The 22,387-nt window shown below is 41.3% G+C and overlaps 1 protein-coding gene across 1 annotated transcript in view; it reads left to right on the forward strand.

The window, feature by feature from the left end:
* Positions 1 to 402: 402 nt before the first annotated feature.
* rg (rugose) overlaps positions 403 to 22,387 on the forward strand; it is a 313,364-nt gene continuing 291,379 nt past the window's right edge. Inside the window, exons 1-2 of the mRNA XM_068226793.1 lie at positions 403 to 414; positions 14,897 to 15,023. Of these exons, the coding sequence (XP_068082894.1) occupies positions 403 to 414; positions 14,897 to 15,023 (139 nt within the window). The remainder of the gene's footprint in view (positions 415 to 14,896; positions 15,024 to 22,387) is intronic.

Below are 22,387 nucleotides of genomic sequence, written 5' to 3' on the forward strand. Positions count from 1 at the left end.
GTAATACCCATCTCTATTTGCATACAGCACATCGCACTACGAAGCACCGGGCGAGTTGGCCGTGCGGTTAGGGTCGCGCAGCTGTGAGCTTGCATTCGGGAGATGGTGGGTTCGAACCCTACTCTCGGCAGCTCTGCAGATAGTTTTCCGTGATTTCCCATTTTCACCTGGAGCTGTACCTTCATTAAAGCCACGGCCACTTCCTTCCCACTGGTAGCCCTTTCCTATCCCATCATCGCCATAAGACCTATGTGTCGATGTGTCGTAAAAAAACAAGGACTATAAACTTACAAACTACCTCAAGAAAGACGCAATAGTGAATACGTTCCTTGATGTAGGGTTGGCGTTAGGAAATACTGTACATCCGGCCGTTCGAACTTTTTTTTTTTTTTTTCGGTTGATATGGCCATCAATGTGAGGCTTTCAACTGAGAAACATATATTGCAGAAGTAATGTGGATCCTCATACTGATATCGCTCTGCTGCAATACGTAATCCACGAATCTACTACGCAGGCGTAGCAGGGGGAGAGGTGATACTCCCACGTGCCGCGTCCCAGGTGGCGGATAGGGGGGTCCTAACCGGCTTGCCGGCGGACTTGAGGGAAATAAAATACCTCTCGCGGACCAAACACACACCCCCTGTGGGTGGGGGTGGCAGATGAATAATACACCCACGGTATCTCCTGCCTGTCGTGAGAGGCGACTAAAAGGGGCGACCAAGGGATGATTGCATTCGAACCATGAAACTACATGTGATTAGTACCACCACGCGGAGAACACCAAGGGTCGCTTTTACTTGTGCGTAGTACCACTATATTAGGTACGAAATAGGTTTGTGATTAGTAGCACACAGGAGCACCGTGCGGTCGGCTTTTGCAGTACCTGTGATTAGTACCACCATATGAGCAGGACCATAGGATGATAGCTACCATGGTTCTGCCTTACCTATGATTAGTACCCACTATATGAGGAACACCACGGGATAGGGATAGGTCCCTGTGGTTAGTACTCTTATGTGATGAACACCATAGTTTTGCGTTGCCTGTAAATGGCGCCGCAAATTGAGAACAACATAGGTCTGTATTATACGTCGAATTTCATAACCTCTGAGTAGTACAATAATGTGTGGAATACCGCAAGTCTCTGCTACTTTTGTTTAGTACCGCAACAGGACAGATACAATGGTTCTACATTACTAGCGATAAGTATCATTCTGAGGGTCTTTGACCTATATTTTGGACCCATTTAGACACCAAGCATCCTCGATTCAGGATTGTGCTTTGGAAGTGGTCCCTTGGTCAGTAATACTATTAAGTACGATAGTTTTTTGAGTCGGATCCACTGATTGTTTTAAATTCGTGTTCATTCATTCATTCATTCATTCATTCATTTTTCAGGACAATTTTTATTTTGGTCAGTGGATGATTTTTAACTTTTATTTTGTCGTTTCATTTCGTACTATGGGGGGCCGATGACCTCGATGTTAGGCCCCTTTAAACAACAAGCATCATCATCATCAGCAATACGTAATTGGGCTCGCTCATACCTTTCTGTTAGACTAGGGCCTCTCAGGGTGCATGCACTGGTGCATTGCGCGGTGCAAGGTGCGAAAGGCGACTTGGCTACGTTGACTAGAGTGCAGAACCCCACTCCTCTATTTTGAGCAATAACAATCTTTCCCTCTTTCCCTATGCCTGTCTCGCTCGCTTCGCCTGTCTCCTTCATCACTTGCTCTGCAACGCTCCACCATCCGAGGAGAGTTGAGCCGACCTTAGCCCAGTCGCCCCGAGACAGAACGCTGGTCCGAACCGAACCGAGCCGAGTCGGACCGATGCATAGTGGACAGAACCTCTGCGCCTCGGTTTGCACGCGTGATATTTTGGGCGTTTGAGAGATCCTGTTGCCCCCATTTTTCCCGAGCTAAGCCCAGCCATCGAGCGATGAGTCCCAAGGTGGACCGTTCGATCGTTGGCTATCACTTTCTAGAGGCATTTAAGGGTTGTAAGGATTGATGACCAAGCAGGATAAAAAGAAATATTAAAACAACACTCTGACATTTATTCACATAAGCAATTAAACAACAAAATATTCTTGATGATATTTTTCTTTTAACATAACAGAGCTTTCATAATATCGGATTTCTTCCTCGATTTAGAGTGACACGTGTTCATATCTCCAGCTCTACTGTGCTGTAAATGAAACCAAAGAAGTAATTAGGCCACTTGCCTTTTTAAACCAAACATTTGACTGAAAGAACTAAATAAATTAACATCTGTTCAAAGTTTCACCAATTTAAAGTCGTCTCAACACGTGGTTTTTGCGATATACACAACTGAATTAGTCATTTACAGTATTTAATGTTGATCAATGACACTAACATGAACTTCAGTAGCAAAGAAAAACTGTTTCCAAAATTCTCAAAATTAATTAATTATTATCTTGATTATTATTATTATTATTATTATTATTATTATTATTTTGTCATACAGTTAACCTGTTCCATTGTCCCACGATCGTGTTCTTATTAATTCTCCACCGCATCATTTACCTAATGTTCATCATTAGCATTTCAGAGTAATGATTTTTAATTAATTATTAATGACTTATTTTCACAATGTTTCAAAGCAATCATGCGGCTGACAAATTTCTACCTTTGATCTTTGCATTTCATTTCTATTCAAATTAATCTTAAAGTATTTCAGATTTTTAGAAATTTTACATTACCAACGTGTGAGCTAGTTAAATAAATTCTGTTTACAAATCGAGTGCCTTTACAAAGTAACGAGATGATCTTTCCTTTTAAATCTCGCTAATTAAAAAAAAAAAATTAAATTCCTTCCTAGTCTTCCTTGACTTAATTTAATTAAACTTTCCCTTAAGGGCATGAAATTATTTCTTAAGGCAACACACAACGATGGATGTGATCCGCGTCACGGCGAGTGCGCGACCAGATCAAAATTAAATGAAATAAACATGGCACAAGAGAAATATACACATTTATACACACACATTCACACTAGGGAAACACGTTTTATGTACACTATTTACAACGAATCCTGATTTGGCAATTTTATTTATGATTTTTATCGATGGTCGGGACGCGTAATGTCTCGCAGAAATAATCCGTGTACAGAAATTCTCTTACATTAATGGTGGCTAGTGATCGAAGTCATGAGTATCACTTGATAGAAACACCTTTCACATATCAACGCAAGTTCATCTAATTCGTGAGATTATAATGGAAGATTCTAGTAAAATCCATAAGCACTACCATCATGTGGGCTACAGGTTGAATTTACCGCAAGCGTGAGCCTTACTCGCATTATTTTTACTTCCTACCTGTGAAATACACTCACAAACACGTGCTCCACAAATTATAATCTATCTTGCGCTCCAAATACACAAGAATAAATCAATATCACCACTAATTCATCATTTACTCAATTATGCAACGAATATCCCTCAGGATAGGCCATATTCCAGACCCTTCATGAACAGAGCACATTCCATCTCACATTTTGGAACTCTACAGTAGTTTTATGGCTCACGAGCGTTTACATCTGTTTTACCCGATCTTTAATTAATATTATTATTATTTAAGTGATTATTACATCTACTGATTCTCCTGGAATGTCGTAAAATTAGACGACTTCATCATAAAAACAACAAGTGATTTTAAAAGACACTAGGTTCGACCCTATTCACTCAAGATGTACACGCAAATTTTCCGTCCGGTAACTTTCAATATTACAAAGAAAGTAGATTTATCGCGTGGTCAGTGATTATTAAACTTAAGCTCCTTAAGCATGGGAAGTCAGTCAAAGACAACCTACATGTCTACTCTAATAGATTCCAAAATTTCATTCACACGTACCTAGTCTACCATGACACCTTAAGAAGTAGGAAAATGAAATATTTCTAACTACAGCAAACTGATAGATCTACGACTTAAGAAGAAAGACCTCTAGTTGTACAAAAGATAGGACAGATAAATTAAATTAAAAGGGTACTCAAGTTTTTGTAGAGTTCGATTCCCGTCGACAGTCAGTTATTTCAGCATACTCCGGCCAGTCTCCTTCCCATTACCAGAGACGCCTTACATTTTTACAGCTCCATGGAGGCTCTGCGATGGATGTCCCTCGATGAAATGATGTTGGTAATTGCGGAATTCTTCATCTTGAGATGTTCAGTTCCGAGACGTCTTCCGTTGATTGCTGGTCACAAGCTGTAACTAAGATGACAAAATTAAGTATTTTGCACAAGCACACGCAGAATATAAACAGCTCGTCTACACTGTCACACTTAACTTGGCTCCTAGGCGTTTTTATTCCACAGAATTCACTAATTATCAGACTAAATTCTGGTAGAACGGGCGTCGACTTGTCTTGAAATTTCTCCTTCCACGTGGTCCGGTAATGTGATGTCTCTCACAGCGAACAAGCATTAAGAAGAGCATAAAGAGCATTAAGAGAGAAGAGAACGATTCACTCGAAGCAAGGCCTTTTATCTAATTAGCCCAGGGAGGCGTGTTCTTCAGCGAGAACGGTAATTGGCTGATGATCTCCTTTAATTTGCGCAGACTATTCCGGAAACAAGCTGGGTCGCGCGTGCGAAGGTAGTCACGTGGTTAGCTATAACCTTGGCACAGTCTTGCCGGTGACGTCTCGCACCCCTCTGAACGACAAAAAAACTCGTTCTCGGCTCTCCACAACTTCCCAAGTGATGTGTTGCGGCTTCAAGCAGACAATAAAATTTTTGCTTTCCACTTGTTAAAATATTCATAAGATCGCCAATTTTCACGGGGACATCTCTCCCTTGGTTGGAATATAATTTCGTTTGTAGATGAAATTATAACATAATAGTGTCCATTACTATTGTTCCGGAAAATTGGCTGTCGAATCACCTGGTAATAACTTAATTGAGCTCGCGACAGGTGTGAGACTCGGAGTTCTTCGTTCCGCTCCTAGCATCCAGTAGCCTAGTCTCTCCATACAGGGTGTTCCTCAAGTTTTATTTCCATCTTCAGTAACTTATTTTTCCCTTTTAACAGATGGTTACACGGTGTCAGCTAGTGGTGTAGGTGTTCGGTAATCCATGCGTCGACCTGTATCGCACTTCCTTCTTGAAGTTTGCTGATTTTGCCTTCAGGATTCGTTGTTACCTGATGGATCTGAGGTTCCGAGTTTCGTCCCTGACGAACTGGTTCCTTGGACGTCATGTCTAATTGTCTTAATAACGCCTCAGCCTGGATTGCAGATTGTGTATTTGAGGCTATCATGATCCTCTGCACATCTGGTGGTAACTGACGTGTGATCAACTTAACCAACTCCGGTTCTGATGGTGGTGAGTCTAGTTCCCTTAATTTTCTTAATTGACTGGATAGGAAGTCCGCATATCTCGTGGGCGTAGATGATGCATATTTCCTGGCGTATAACTCCGTCCTAAGGTTGTATTGGACGTCGCTATTCCAGTACTTCTCCAGGAATGCTTTCTTGAAACTTTCGAAATCGTCAAACGAAAATCGAAATGCGACGAACCAGGTATGAACTGAGTCTTCCAGGAATTTTTCGGTGACTCTTAACTGCCTTTCTGGTGGAATTTTCGCATCGCGAAAGTAATCCTGCAGTTCCCGAATGAAGCCTTTCGGAGTCACGTTTCCTCTAACGTTATTGAATTTCTTGGGCTGGTCTTCGTGAAGACGAATTATATTTACTATTTGCGTCTGGCCGGTTGTATTCATTTGAGACGCATTTACTGTCGGCTCTGAAGAAATGTCGATTGTATTCGCAGCGCCTGTCCCTGCAGTTGCAAGTGGAGTTGACGTCTGACACGTGCCGGTTACACGTTGCTCCAGTAATGCCTGCTTCTCTAGCAATGAGTTGGTGACCTTGCTAGTGTTCTCGTTCTGGATTTTCAGGAGATGCATTTCATGTACAAGCTCCTTAATTCCATCCGTGTACTCCTTTCGAATCCCTTCGGTTTCAGTTTTTGACTCAGTCGTGACCTTATGTATGGCATTCATCAGGGTGGTTTTAATGGTTTTTATTTCGCCCCAACTATCCTCCAGTGACTCGTGGATATAATCCATCCGTTCCGAGGTATCGACTTGGGATGTCTCGATTTTGTCGAGAATGCCCTTTTCGACTTGTTGTAGCTTCTCGTTTAATCCAATGAATTTCTTCGCCCAAGCCGTTTTCGTAACCTTAAGGTCCTCTGAATTTGTGTCAATCTTTTCCTCAATATTCAGGAATGATTGTTCAACTTCGCCCTTGTATTTGTCGATTCCAGTTAATATGTCCTGCTGAACGTTCGCCAGTCGTTCACTGAATTCATTGGACATGCCCGCCATAGACTTGGCAATGTTTTCGTTTACCTCCTTTTTCATAGTAGCGAAATCATTCTTGACTATTACGAACTCGCTCTGCATTGAGGCTAGCTTGCCGTTAAAAAGTTTAATGTCCGAACATATTTTTCCTAAACCTTCTTCAGTTTGGTTTTTAATGTCCGTCAACTTTTCTTCAATAGCTTCCCCGAGAGATTTTTCGAGGTTTATTTGTGCGTCACTGAGATCACTGAGTCCTTTTTCTAAGTGTACCTGACTATTGTGGAGTTCAGAGAGTCCTTTCTCTAAGTTGGCCTGATTTCCACTAAGTTTTTCCTCTAAGTGAGCCTGATTTTCACTAAGTTTTTCCTCTAAGTGAGCCTGATTTTCATTAAGTTTTTCCTCTAAGGTTTTCTCTAAGTTAGCTTGACTAATGTTCAAGTTGGCATTAATCCTCTCCTCCATAGCCAACAACATCTGCCTTAAGTCCTCCATAGTTACAATTATTCATTAAATGGCTATTCTGGTATTGGAAGGATTCTAACCGGACTACTGAAATATTGGGAATCGAACTCCATCAAATTTGTGAAGGCACCGATTTGTCGATATCATGAAAGTTCCAAATTTTCACCCATATCGGTCGCAACTATGAATCTAACTTTAATTAATTATCATCGCAGCAAATTCAAATTTCTAATTACCAGCAAGAATTTGTTTTTAACAATATTCATACAAGTTACATTTAACATGTGCTTATGTTAGCCACAAGAATTTGGGCGAATAAATGTGTCAGAGTCAGCCTAATTTAATTGGTCATCTGATCTTGTCAATGTCATAAACACTGGACAGCACAAGATCATTTTCGAGCTTGGATAAGCCAATCTCGAGCCCCACGCTTGGATTAAGCCATCTTAAATGCCCCCATTTTTCCCGAGCTAAGCCCAGCCATCGAGCGATGAGTCCCAAGGTGGACCGTTCGATCGTTGGCTATCACTTTCTAGAGGCATTTAAGGGCTGTAAGGATTGATGACCAAGCAGGATAAAAAGAAATATTAAAACAACACTCTGACATTTATTCACATAAGCAATTAAACAACAAAATATTCTTGATGATATTTTTCTTTTAACATAACAGAGCTTTCATAATATCGGATTTCTTCCTCGATTTAGTGTGACACGTGTTCATATCTCCAGCTCTACTGTGCTGTAAATGAAACCAAAGAAGTAATTAGGCCACTTGCCTTTTTAAACCAAACATTTGACTGAAAGAACTAAATAAATTAACATCTGTTCAAAGTTTCACCAATTTAAAGTCGTCTCAACACGTGGTTTTTGCGATATACACAACTGAATTAGTCATTTACAGTATTTAATGTTGATCAATGACACTAACATGAACTTCAGTAGCAAAGAAAAACTGTTTCCAAAATTCTCAAAATTAATTAATTATTATCTTGATTATTATTATTATTATTATTATTATTTTGTCATACAGTTAATCTGTTCCATTGTCACACGATCGTGTTCTTATTAATTCTCCACCGCATCATTTACCTAATGTTCATCATTAGCATTTCAGAGTAATGATTTTTAATTAATTATTAATGACTTATTTTCACAATGTTTCAAAGCAATCATGCGGCTGACAAATTTCTACCTTTGATCTTTGCATTTCATTTCTATTCAAATTAATCTTAAAGTATTTCAGATTTTTAGAAATTTTACATTACCAACGTGTGAGCTAGTTAAATAAATTCTGTTTACAAATCGAGTGCCTTTACAAAGTAACGAGATGATCTTTCCTTTTAAATCTCGCTAATTAAAAAAAAAAAATTAAATTCCTTCCTAGTCTTCCTTGACTTAATTTAATTAAACTTTCCCTTAAGGGCATGAAATTATTTCTTAAGGCAACACACAACGATGGATGTGATCCGCGTCACGGCGAGTGCGCGACCAGATCAAAATTAAATGAAATAAACATGGCACAAGAGAAATATACACATTTATACACACACATTCACACTAGGGAAACACGTTTTATGTACACTATTTACAACGAATCCTGATTTGGCAATTTTATTTATGATTTTTATCGATGGTCGGGACGCGTAATGTCTCGCAGAAATAATCCGTGTACAGAAATTCTCTTACATTAATGGTGGCTAGTGATCGAAGTCATGAGTATCACTTGATAGAAACACCTTTCACATATCAGCGCAAGTTCATCTAATTCGTGAGATTATAATGGAAGATTCTAGTAAAATCCATAAGCACTACCATCATGTGGGCTACAGGTTGAATTTACCGCAAGCGTGAGCCTTACTCGCATTATTTTTACTTCCTACCTGTGAAATACACTCACAAACACGTGCTCCACAAATTATAATCTATCTTGCGCTCCAAATACACAAGAATAAATCAATATCACCACTAATTCATCATTTACTCAATTATGCAACGAATATCCCTCAGGATAGGCCATATTCCAGACCCTTCATGAACAGAGCACATTCCATCTCACATTTTGGAACTCTACAGTAGTTTTATGGCTCACGAGCGTTTACATCTGTTTTACCCGATCTTTAATTAATATTATTATTATTTAAGTGATTATTACATCTACTGATTCTCCTGGAATGTCGTAAAATTAGATGACTTCATCATAAAAACAACAAGTGATTTTAAAAGACACTAGGTTCGACCCTATTCACTCAAGATGTACACGCAAATTTTCCGTCCGGTAACTTTCAATATTACAAAGAAAGTAGATTTATCGTGTGGTCAGTGATTATTAAACTTAAGCTCCTTAAGCATGGGAAGTCAGTCAAAGACAACCTACATGTCTACTCTAATAGATTCCAAAATTTCATTCACACGTACCTAGTCTACCATGACACCTTAAGAAGTAGGAAAATGAAATATTTCTAACTACAGCAAACTGATAGATCTACGACTTAAGAAGAAAGACCTCTAGTTGTACAAAAGATAGGACAGATAAATTAAATTAAAAGGGTACTCAAGTTTTTGTAGAGTTCGATTCCCGTCGACAGTCAGTTATTTCAGCATACTCCGGCCAGTCTCCTTCCCATTACCAGAGACGCCTTACATTTTTACAGCTCCATGGAGGCTCTGCGATGGATGTCCCTCGATGAAATGATGTTGGTAATTGCGGAATTCTTCATCTTGAGATGTTCAGTTCCGAGACGTCTTCCGTTGATTGCTGGTCACAAGCTGTAACTAAGATGACAAAATTAAGTATTTTGCACAAGCACACGCAGAATATAAACAGCTCGTCTACACTGTCACACTTAACTTGGCTCCTAGGCGTTTTTATTCCACAGAATTCACTAATTATCAGACTAAATTCTGGTAGAACGGGCGTCGACTTGTCTTGAAATTTCTCCTTCCACGTGGTCCGGTAATGTGATGTCTCTCACAGCGAACAAGCATTAAGAAGAGCATAAAGAGCATTAAGAGAGAAGAGAACGATTCACTCGAAGCAAGGCCTTTTATCTAATTAGCCCAGGGAGGCGTGTTCTTCAGCGAGAACGGTAATTGGCTGATGATCTCCTTTAATTTGCGCAGACTATTCCGGAAACAAGCTGGGTCGCGCGTGCGAAGGTAGTCACGTGGTTAGCTATAACCTTGGCACAGTCTTGCCGGTGACGTCTCGCACCCCTCTGAACGACAAAAAAACTCCTTCCCAAGTGATGTGTTGCGGCTTCAAGCAGACAATAAAATTTTTGCTTTCCACTTGTTAAAATATTCATAAGATCGCCAATTTTCACGGGGACACTGTGTTAGACGCTGAGCAACTTGAATGCGGTATAGAAATATATCCGGCCAGCTCTTTAAACATCCGCTGAATAGACCTACTGCTCAAACCGAATTTCAGCAATGTTCGTCGTACACTAAGCTTTGTTAACACCGTAGGCGTAATTCGGGGGGTGGCAAGGGGTGGTAGTTGCCACCCCAATAATTTGAAGAAAACAACATTTTCGTAATATTCCAGACTTAGAAATACATATTTTACAAGTACAGTACGTTTTTCATTACTCTGTTTAATTTCGCTCATTGAAACAAAATGATCGTGGCAAAATTGTATAGGCTTCCTATATGATGTTGATAGAAATAATATATAATATTGTTCAGTTTTAACTTTCTCCATCATTTTTATTAAAATGTCGCTGATTCAGTAAACTGTTACACGTATTTTTCATGCTTGTCAGCGTTTAAAAACATACTTCACGAACATGATCGCCCAGGAGAGGTTATCCCATTACCCTTTTTGGCTATCAAAAGTAGTACTGATGTTGCCATTTCAAAAGTAACTAATGAGTTTACTTCAAATCGAAAGAGAAGACTTCATTTTGTGTAAAAATCCGATGTGATCTGATTATGTGAAATAGGCTGGGAGTAGTGGCGCACTCCTGTAATCCTGCTACTGGGAAGCCGGGTTTAGTGGAAGTCAGTAGGTCCTAAGGGCGCCATTAGAGGCCTAGGGGGTCGAAGTAACGACCGGGCGGGCGAGCTTAGACCCCCCGAAATACGGAAGCTCGCCAGCCGCAAGTGTCGAAGACTGGGACCGGGTTTGGTATGCGAGCTTGGTGGAAGCTTGTGGCCTCATCCGTGCGCAGGTTCGATTATGTGAAATAAAGAAAAGGTTTGCTTTTGTCCGTGATATCTGTTTGATTTTTAGTTATACGGATAACAAGTCCAAGTAAGAAACACATTTGAATTAGGTCTACTTGTTAATTCTGTGTGAATATTCTTTACTTTAGAGAGGTTTGGTTATCAAATTAAAGTGATTAACATAGAATATTCAAGAAAAGTTAGAGAATATTAGCAATAATTTTGATGTCGCAAATTGCTCTCAATTGGTACCTCCAGGCAATCGCTGCCCCCTCAATAAAAAATTACGCTCATGGTTCGAGAAGTCGTCCATGATTCTCGTTTGTAGTGACGGTTAGTGGGCGCCCCTGTTGTCCCTTTCGTTGACGTAAGACTGATCTCGCGTAACGGAACTTGTCAGCAACAGCTAGCATGGTTCTGTCATTTTGTGCCTCCTTATTAATTCGTTTCTCGTGCTGTTCTTTAACATAAAGTAAACTCGGCCCGTTCTGACACCCCACTCCGTATGACCGGATGTAACGTTCTACGACCAACACCTTCAACACAGCACAACGCTGTATTCACAGTATTATGTCAAACTGTTGCCCCCCGTGACTGGGGGCGGTAGAATAACACCCACAGTATCCCCTGCCTGTCTTAACAGGTGACTAAAAGTGGCTTCAGGGACTCTTAAATTGGGAGCGTGGATTGGTGACCACGGGGCCCTTAGCTGAGTCCTTGGATTGCTTTCACTTACCAGTGCGTGACTCCTCACTTTCACCTACCCTATCCGACCTCCCTTGGTCAACTCTTATTCTTTTCCCACCTCTGCGGTATTAGGTTGCGAGGCCTAGAGAGTCTTTCATTTCCACGCCCTTTGCCGCCCTTGTCTTTCATTGGTCGATACCTTATTTTTTCGAGGTTTCGGATGCCTTCCTCTGATTAGTGTTAATAGAGGATAGTTGCCCAGTTGTACTTCCTCTTAAAACAATAATCACACCATTTGTCAAACTATTACTTACAATAAATATGTCTTTGCTAGGGAATCATGGACAGCAGATGAACTATAATGTAACTGTCGTTTGTTTTGCTGTATATGTGCTGTACATGTTTCTTTTCTGTGTAGTTTGCTATTGCTGTAGAGAAAAGTTATGCGGGCCATTAACTAGAAATTGGCTAACTTCCGCCCAGTGATGATGGACTACAATGTGACGCCGTAATCAGGCGTTGGGGAAAAAACCTAGACAGAACAAGTAATGGGAAAAATATTCCGTCTTGACTTTACCGTACCGTGAATGTAAACTGGGTATTAAAGAACAATTATTTGTCTTAACCAACGTAGAGATGCATGCAGCCAATAAACATTATGATAATGGAGTGAGGCTTCTCTGAAACTTCATTTCTTAGAGCACTTAACAAGAAACGTTAAGATACCCCGCCAAGCATTGTGCGACATTCTCAAAAGGACTTCCACTGCTGGAATTCCATTAAAGTTTCTCGGAGAAAGTTTATATAAGTGATAAAATTATTAAAGACTTCGTGTAAGTTAAGAAACTAATATTAATTCTTGGAAGTTTGCTCTGTCAGGAGAGGTGATACCGCTATTTTAAATACCGCTTTCTGTATGCAAGGTGACCAAGGTAACTTCTTACCTCCTAGGGAACAGAGATATGTACTCTCATACGTTTAAGTTTTTTCCGAAAGTGTTTCGCTACATTTCCGCAATTACCCGCTCTTAGCGCAGTCTTCTGTTGTTAAGTCACGTTGTTTGTAGCGTTGACTTGTAGTAACATGCAAGGCTTGCCGGCAGAAGCGCCGCTATAGCGACAAGAGCGTCTTTAGTTGTCCGAAAGCAGGTGACTTTCACATGCAGAGTGGCGGTATTCCGCGTCTGGCGAGTGATTACCGGTGGAACTGAACTCACGTTTGCGACGACTCCCGGGGGCACATACGAGGATAATGAAAGGTGGACTGCCGACCAATTTTGGTCTTATGTCCCAAGCCAACTGAGAGGGGGCGGGGGGTAGGATTTATTGCTTGGTGCAGGGGAACTAGGTTACCTGAACGTGAGTGGTAGGCTGAAGTCATGTCTTCGTAGTGTTATTCAGGTACAGTTAATTGCTGTTTAGAGATCAGCTCTCTCTCTCTCTCTCTCTGTGTGTGTGGGTGTGGGTGGGTGGGTGAGTGGGTGGGTGGGTGAACACACATTCTGTATAGAATCGTACTCATTCAGAGGAATCACTCGAAGTGGTCGTTCACGTCACGGAGCAGAAATATTAAATAAAATTATTTAAAATTCTTTGAAGAAGGGAGGTCTCATTCACTGTTAAAAGGGTTGCTGAAGTTGTAGGTAGAGGTGTGGAGACAGTGTGCACGCATGTACAGAAATGGTGTCCCGAAATAAACAATCAACACTTCCCCACTCCAGTACTGAATAGGAGGGGAGGGAGTGAAGGAGTAGCGTTGAAGGCCAATCCAGTACCGTAAAGGAGGGAAAGGGAGTGAACAGGTAGTGCTGAAGGCACAGTGTGTGTATTGCTATACATCCATCGCTGTGCCCATTTCAATCACAATAGTCATGTAGCGGGCTGTCTCCCTACAGCAATGCGTTAAACGAGGAGGTGGGGTGGAGGGGAGGAACGCCAAGCTTTCTTTACATCGGGGCACCATTTCTGTGCATGCGTGTACAAAATCCAGTAAGGATGGGAGTGAAATACTATTTCCAGACAATCGTCGATCACGAGCGAAGAAGACAGAAATCGATGACTTTGGTATAAGTGTTGCACGTTTACAACTCTTTCCTAGAAAATGACAGGAAGGAAACACATATCACAACTGTTGAAACGAAATAGGCATTTAGCGTATACGGTTATATATTCAGGATGTTAGTAGAAATTGCCCGTTCGAACTCAGTGATTGGAGCGTGGTGAGAGTCGTATGCATAATCTGCTTTCAGGTATAATCGTGAAGCATATCGATGACAAACATGTGATCGTTGAAAAGAATGACACTTCAGCCTTCCTTGATCCTCACTGTATTAATAATACAGATAATCGGGATACCGAGCACGTGGCTGCACGGTTTGGGTCACGTAGCTATCAGCTTGCATTCCAGAGTTCGAGGGTTCTAACCCCACTGTCGACAACCCTGAAAATGGTTCTCTGTGGTTTCCCATGTTCACACCAGACAAATGCTGAGGCTGTATCATAATTAAGTATGACCGCGGTCACTTCCTAGTCCTTTTCCTATCCCGTCGTCGCCATAAGACGTAGGCTCTATCTCTGTCGGTGTGACGTAAATCAAATTTTAAAAAAAATGCTACTGAGGCTGGGTTATATACTATGTTGCACCGGATAAAATGAATAGAATCTGATATTTCCTTTAATTAGCATATTAGCAGCATTTTTTAAACTTTAGGCCTACTAGGAGTTATACTTATGTCTACAGATTAATAAACATTTCGTATCTTGGAAATTTCGATGGCAATTCCATTAGAAAGGGATCCTTGCTTCGTGCGTTTCGAGGATGAAACAATTGTTCAGAATATAGGTTTGTTTTTAATGTTCGTGACAGAGATTATTTTGCCTGTTTTCTATCATCTGGGTTTTTTTGCTAAGGGCTTTACGTCGCACCGACACAGATAGGTCTTATGGCGACGATGGGATAGGAAAGGCCTAGGAGTTGGAAGGAAGCGGCCGTGGCCTTAATTAAGGTACAGCCCCAGCATTTGCCTGGTGTGAAAATGGGAAACCACGGAAAACCATTTTCAGGGCTGCCGATAGTGGGATTCGAACCTACTATCTCCCGGATGCAAGCTCACAGCCGCGCGTCTCTACGCGCACGGTCAACTCGCCCGGTCATCTGTGTTTTAATTGTTTTAATTGTGAATAAATGATGTCAGTTTCAGTTAATGATATAATGCTTTCATCCCCTCTGACTTTTTGTGTTGTTTGCTGTTGCAGGCCGAAATCTGGAGTGTGTTCATCGCCATCCTGCGCAAGAGTGTGCGCAACCTTCAGGCCTGTACGGATGTTGGGCTCATCGAACACGTGCTCAACAGACTGTCGCAGGCCGACACCGTCGTGGCAGGTATGTTTTCTTTTTTTCATTTATCAGTTTATTCCAGAATTCAGAAACCTATCACAAGGTTCTCCACTTTATCCTGTGTGCGACGAGTGGTACAATTTCTTCTCTATATTCCTTTTGATCTGCAAATGGAAATGTGTCATTTATGTTGCACGTTCATTGGCACCTGTTTCAATGACCTGACGAAACCGTGTGTACTAGTTAGAGACCAAATTTTAAAAATTATCCCACTCGCACTGATTATCGGACACCCGAATTGCGTAACCGCCCACATATTTAGGCATGCGAGTTGCGCCTCGCCCTTTTAAATCACACATTTCCCTTCCCACTTAATCAGACTTTTGACTGCCACCAAGTGTTGAAGGCCTACGACTTGCTTGGTTTGGTTAAAATGTGTGAATTATAGCTGAACGTTTTCGGCAGAAAATTGTATGAAATACTTTGATATACTCTAACCTCCTAATTTCATCTTGTCCACAGTGGGTCATTTTGTGCAGTAGAAATTCCTCCTTTTCGACTGTTTTCGTGCTTCGCCTGATGTTTCTCTCATTCGCATTATTCATTTTTACGAGAGAGTTGGTTTGTACATCACTGATGACTTCTATTCATTGAAGGATGTGAATGATGGAATGGAAACTTTCGCAAGTATTCGTCGTTAACGTCAGCAAGAAAATTATGCCAATAGTGACGGTGGAAATTTTCAGTCAGGCTCGATATAATTTTGTAACACACAATCTGAAAACCGCCGTGCACCTTCGTCGTCTCTTTGAATGATTGAGGTACTTCTGTAAAAGACACTTCTTCCAACACCTTCAATAAAATATTTAGCCTACAGCTTGCTTATCGACTGGCGCAGCGAGTTTTCAAAGTTTCCATACATACATACATACATACATACATACATACATACATACATACATACATACATTATCATTATAGACTGTTATGCCTTTCAGCGTTCAGTCTGCAAGCCTCTGAGAATTTACTAAACGTCGCCACAATCCTCGATTTGCAACTAGTGTTGTGGCCTCATTTAGTTCCATACCTCTTATCTTTAAATCGTTAGAAACCGAGTCTAACCATCGTCGTCTTGGTCTCCCTCTACTTCTCTTACCCTCCATAACAGAGTCCATTATTCTCCTAGGTAACCTATCCTCCTCCATTCGTCTCACATGACCCCACCACCGAAGCCGGTTTATGCGTACAGCTTCATCCATCGAGTTCATTCCTAAATTAGCCTTTATCTCCTCATTTCGAGTACCCTCCTGCCATTGTTCCCACCTGCTTGTACCAGCAATCATTCTCGCTACTTTCATGTCTGTTACTTCTAACTTATGAATAAGATATCCTGAGTCCACCCAGCTTTCGCTCCCGTAAAGCAAAGTTGGTCTGAAAACAGACCGATGTAAAGATAGTTTCGTCTGGGAGCTGACTTCCTTCTTACAGAATACTGCTGATCGCAACTGCGAGCTCACTGCATTAGCTTTACTACACCTTGATTCAATCTCACTATATTACCATCCTGGGAGAACACACAACCTAAATACTTAAAATTATCGACCTGTTCTAGCTTTGTATCACCAATCTGACATTCAATTCTGTTGAATTTCGTACCTACTGACATCAATTTCGTCTTCGAGAGGCTTATTTTCATACCATACTCATTGCACCTATTTTCAAGTTCCAAGATATTAGACTGCAGGCTTTCGGCACAGTCTGCCATTAAGACCAAGTCGTCAGCATAGGCCAAACTGCTTACTACATTTCCACCTAACTGAATCCCTCCCTGCCATTTTATACCTTTCAGCAGATGATCCATGTAAACTATGAACAGCAAAGGTGAAAGATTACAGCCTTGTCTAACTCCTGTAAGTACCCTGAACCAAGAACGCATTCTACCATCAATTCTCACTGAAGCCCAATTGTCAACACAAATGCCTTTGATTGCTTTCAATAATCTACCTTTAATTCCATAGTCCCCCAGTATGGCGAACATCTTTTCCCTCAGTACCCTGTCATATGCTTTCTCTAGATCAACGAAACATAAACACAACTGCCTATTCCTCTCGTAGCATTTTTCAATTACCTGGCGCATACTGAAAATCTGATCCTGTCAGCCTCTCTGTGGTCTGAAACCACACTGGTTTTCATCCAACTTTCTCTCAACGACTGATCGCACCCTCCCTTCCAAGATGCCAGTGAATACTTTGCCTGGTATACTAATCAATGAGATACCTCGATAGTTATTGCAATCCTTCCTGTTTCCTTGCTTGTAGATAGGTGCAATTACTGCTTTTGTCCAATCTGAAGGTACCTTACCAACACTCCACGCTAATTTTACTACTTTATGAAGCCATTTCATCCCTGCCTTCCCACTATACTTCACCATTTCAGGTCTAATTTCATCTATTCCTGCTGCCTTATGACAATGGAGTTTATTTACTATCCTTTCCACTTCCTCAAGCATAATTTCACCAACATAATTTTCCTCCTCCCCATGAGCTTGGCTGTTTGCAACACCACCATGATGATTTCCTTTTGCATTGAGAAGATGTTCAAAATATTCCCTCCACCTCTCCAGTGATTCCCTGGGGTCTATTATGAGTTCACCTGAATTATTCAAAACACTGTACATTTCCTTTTTCCCACCCTTCCTAAGATTTTTTATTACTGTCCAGAAAGGTTTCCCTGCTGCTTGACCTAGCCTTTCCAGGTTATTACCAAAATCTTCCCATGACCTCTTTTTGGATTCAACAACTATTTGTTTCGCTCTGTTTCTTTTATCTACGTACCAATCCCTGTCTGCCTCGGCCCTTGTTTGGAGCCATTTCTGATAAGCCTTCTTTTTACGTTTACAGGCTGCTCTCACTTCATCATTCCACCAAGATGTTCGCCTTTTCCCATCTTTACACACAGTTGTTCCTAGGCATTCCCTTGCTGTTTCTACTACAGCATCCCTGTATGCCACCCATTCACTTTCTATATCCTGAACCTGCTTACTGTCTACTGTTCGAAACTTCTCACTAATCATATCCATGTACTTCTGTCTAATTTCCTCGTCCTGGAGATTTTCTACCCTTATTCGTTTGCAGACAGATTTCACTTTCTCTACCCTAAGCCTAGAGATACTTAGTTCACTACAGATCAGATAGTGGTCTGTATCATCGAAAAATCCCCGAAAAACTCTTACATTCCTAACAGATTTCCTGAATTCAAAGTCTGTTAAGATATAGTCTATTATGGATCTGGTACCCCTAGCCTCCCATGTGTAGCGGTGAATGGCCTTATGCTTGAAGAATGTATTCGTAACAGCTAAACCCATACTAGCACAGAAGTCCAGCAAACGCTTCCCATTCCCATTACCTTCCATATCTTCCCCACATTTACCAATCACCCTTTCGTATCCTTCAGTTCTATTCCCAACTCTCGCATTGAAATCGCCCATTAGCACTATTCTATCCTTGCTGTTGACCCTGACCACGATGTCACTCAATGCTTCATAAAACTTGTCAACTTCATCCTCATCTGCACCCTCACAGGGTGAATACACGGACACAATTCTTGTCCTAATTCCTCCCACTGACAAATCTACCCACATCATTAGCTCATTTACGTGCCTAACAGAAACTATGTTGAGTGCAATGGTATTCCTGATAAAGAGCCCTACCCCAGACTCTGCCCTTCCCTTTCTAACACCCGTCAAGTACACCTTATAATCTCCTATCTCTTCCTCATTATCTCCCCTTACCCGAATATCACTTACTCCTAGCACATCCAGATGCATCCTCTTTGCTGACTCAGCCAGTTCTACCTTCTTTCTTCCATAAGCCCCATTAATATTGATAGCTCCCCATCGAATTCCATTTCGTTCGCCAAGTTGTTTCCAAGGAGTCCCTCGCCTGTCAAATGGGAGTGGGACTCCATTACTCCCATAGGTCCGAGGCTTGCTTAAAGTGTTCTGAGCTCGGTAAATTCATGAAGCAGGATGCTGCCCTACTTGCACATAGTCCAAGTGAGGATCTCTCCTCTAACGGGTTATGGACCACCGGTGAATTGTATAGTCCTAGCCGCCTGAGCACAAGGAGGACCACGACTCAGAATATGTCCGAGATGCCCACTCCCATTCCATAGCAACTGGTATCCCGACTCTCATTACCACTTACTAGGCCACTCATCCGTTGCCCATGGTTCACGAACTAGGACGTGGCTACAGTAACCCACAAACATGAACCATTCAAAGTTTCCAATGGGACTTTTTTCCTGATGTCTCTAGTTAGTGTATCCACTGTTGTCGGGTCTCTCGAGCTTGAAAATTAATAAACATTATCCGAAATAATTGTCTGCTTCGTCGTGAACGAGAAAAGAAGCCTAATGAATGTCCTTAGGAATTCAGAAATATTTTCCTGGTTAACGTATGGGTTTGTAAGACCCAAAGCTTGTATTTTGCGAAACCAGGCGTGGATAAGATGGAAGCCATATCCTTCAAACTCAACATAAATGACGCTTGGAGAAAAAACTGTTAGGTAAACGATTTGCGTGATGTGTTTTTTTTTTTTTTTTTTTTTTTTTTGCTAGTTGCTTTACGTCGCACCGACACAGATAGGTCTTATGGCGACGATGGGACAGGAAAGGGCTAGGAGTGGGAAGGAAGCGGCCGTGGCCTTAATTAAGGTACATCCCCATCATTTGCCTAGTGTTAAAATGGGAAACCACGGAAAACCATTTTCAGGGCTGCCGACAGTGGGGTTCGAACCTACTATCTCACGAATACTGGATACTGGCCGCATTTAAGCGACTGCAGCTATCGAGCACGGTGAGTGATGTTTTAAAAGCGGCAAAGATCACAATATGAAGATAAAGTTGGAATTCAAGAGGAAACATTGGAGCGAATAATTGTTTATAGTAAGGGGAGTTCCGGATTGGAATAATTTACCAAGGGAGATGTTCAATAAATTTCCAGTTTCTTTGCAATTATTAGAAAGAAGACTTGGAAACCAACAGATAGGGAATCTGTCACCTGGGGGACTGCCCTAAATGCAGATCGGTGGTGATAGGTTGATTTGTCAGATGTTGAGGTTTTGTTTTTTTTCGTATCAAGAGACTCGATTTTCTGTAAAACAGAAAATAATGGTGTGTATAGTTCTTAAAAACCGTGAATTGCGAAAAGTTGATTGAACAGGCAGAGGCATAAAATACGCGTCAACATTTGTTTAAAAACATTTTTTCTTGGCATCATTAACAAGTAAACCAATATTAATTTAATGTAGTTTCGAATTTGGTCAGATACTTGGGTTTAATCGTGTGAACCTCCGATAGTTTCCGTCGGTGATTGAGGACGAAGTCTCATACGAGCAAGGTGCATATTCTTTCTAATCAGAACGGCATTCATGTTATTTAAGGTAGCCAAGTTAGCAGCAGAAACATCATAATGCAGAATTTTGCTTCGTCGTAGGCATAATTGTTCAGGAACTAACCTGCTGTCATAACATGGAACGGCATCGTCGGGTTCATGGTTGTGAGAAGTAGTTCTGTACAGTTACATCAATCTTCAGATATGTTCTGTAAGTCTCTTTTACAGCATCACTACCATTGAATTTCACCTATTAAACTTCGATGAAAACAAAACTGTTACTCCTCTCCCACTCGCAGCTGCTCTCCTTTCTCACCGAACATCCTTGAAGGCTCCTTTCCCAGTCCCACTCTACGCTCTCTATTGTATCAGTATGCCCCCTCCCCGGAAGGGGGGATAATAGTGTTTCGGTACCGGTGCGCTTACGCCTTCTTCTGCCGGTCAGTTCGTAATATATATAAGAACGATAAATTATACTGCTACTAGTGTAAAATATAACATAATAATAATGATAATAATAATAATAATAATAATAACAATAAATAATAATAATAATAATCGTATGGCCTCAGCTACCGTGTGCAGACATTTCAATTTGACGCCATCTGGCTGTCTGCTCGTCAATTTCGACGTTCCGTTTTTCTCTAGGCCCCCACTAGGTGGCAGACCGAGTAAATAATAATAATAATAATAATAGTAATAAGAGAACGCAAGAACAACTTGAACAAAGTATTGGCGAATATCAAGCAGGCTTCTGCCCTGGTCGCTCGTGTGCAGAACAAATATTCAACTTGGAGGCAACACTCAAATACAAAGCATTGAGGAACAAACCGGTCATCTGCATTTTTGTTGACTTCAGGAAAGCGTACGACGCGGTTGGTCGACAGTCTCTCTTCGTTATTCTTGAGGAACTGGGGCTTGATTCCAAGACCCTCAGCCTCATCAAGGCAACACTCACTGACACTATCTCCAAAGTTAAATTCATGGGGGAGATCTCTGAACCATTCCCGATTTAAAACTGGCGTCCGACAAGGTGATGGCTTATCTCCGCTTCTTTTCAACCTCGTCCTAGATAAAGTCATCCGCGAGTGGGAGAAGGCATCGGAAGACATGGAATACTGGCGCCCCATACGACTAGGACGACCCAAAGACGGTATTGAGCTATCATGCCTCGCTTTAGCAGATGACCTTGCCATACTGACAGATGATGTAGTCACAGCCGTTAAACAAATTGAAACCCTTACTGAATGTGCTGGAAAGGTTGGCCTACAAATTTTCGTTGAAAAGACCAAGTTCTTCTGCTCAAAACTTGACATCCAAAATTTGAACACGACATATGGGAAAATCAACCGCGTACCACACTTCAAGTACTTCGGAGAAATACTTGAACCAACGAGAGGCGAGAATACTGCCCAGAAAATTCGCTTACAAAAATTTCGAAAAGCCTACGGTAGGGTTCACGACATATACAATAAAATGTGCTTGTCCCGGCATGCAAAGATCAGACACTGTAATACAGTAATCAAGCCCGAAGTCTTATATGCCAGCAAGACCCTTACACTAAATGGGAAAGGTGACTTAGAAAACATTTTAAAAGAAGAAAGAAGAATCGTGATAAAAATTCTCGGCCCCCGAAAAACAGAAGATGTATATAGACCGAGGTCACGCAAAGTGACAGAAGAGCTTTCCAACATTACAGCAGACATCCGCGAAAGACGTCTGAAATTTTATGGGCACCTTCGCTGACTGCCGGCAAGTAGACTGACACACAAGATTCTCACGTACATAGAACATCTAAAAAGTATTCCATGGGTACTGGAAGTGAAGAAGGATCTGGAAAAAGCCCAGGTGAACTCAACTGACACCGCGGACAGGAAAAAAATTAATGGATGGAAAGTGCAACCAGAGAACGAAGTGGAAAAGAAGACTGGAGCAAAGTGGACAGAAGAACAAAAAAGGATCCACGGAGAAAGGATGAGAGCTGTTTGGCAACCCAGAAAACAGAATCGTTAGAGCT

This window comes from Anabrus simplex, chromosome 3 (genome assembly GCF_040414725.1).
Source record: "Anabrus simplex isolate iqAnaSimp1 chromosome 3, ASM4041472v1, whole genome shotgun sequence".
NCBI lineage: Eukaryota > Metazoa > Arthropoda > Insecta > Orthoptera > Tettigoniidae > Anabrus > Anabrus simplex.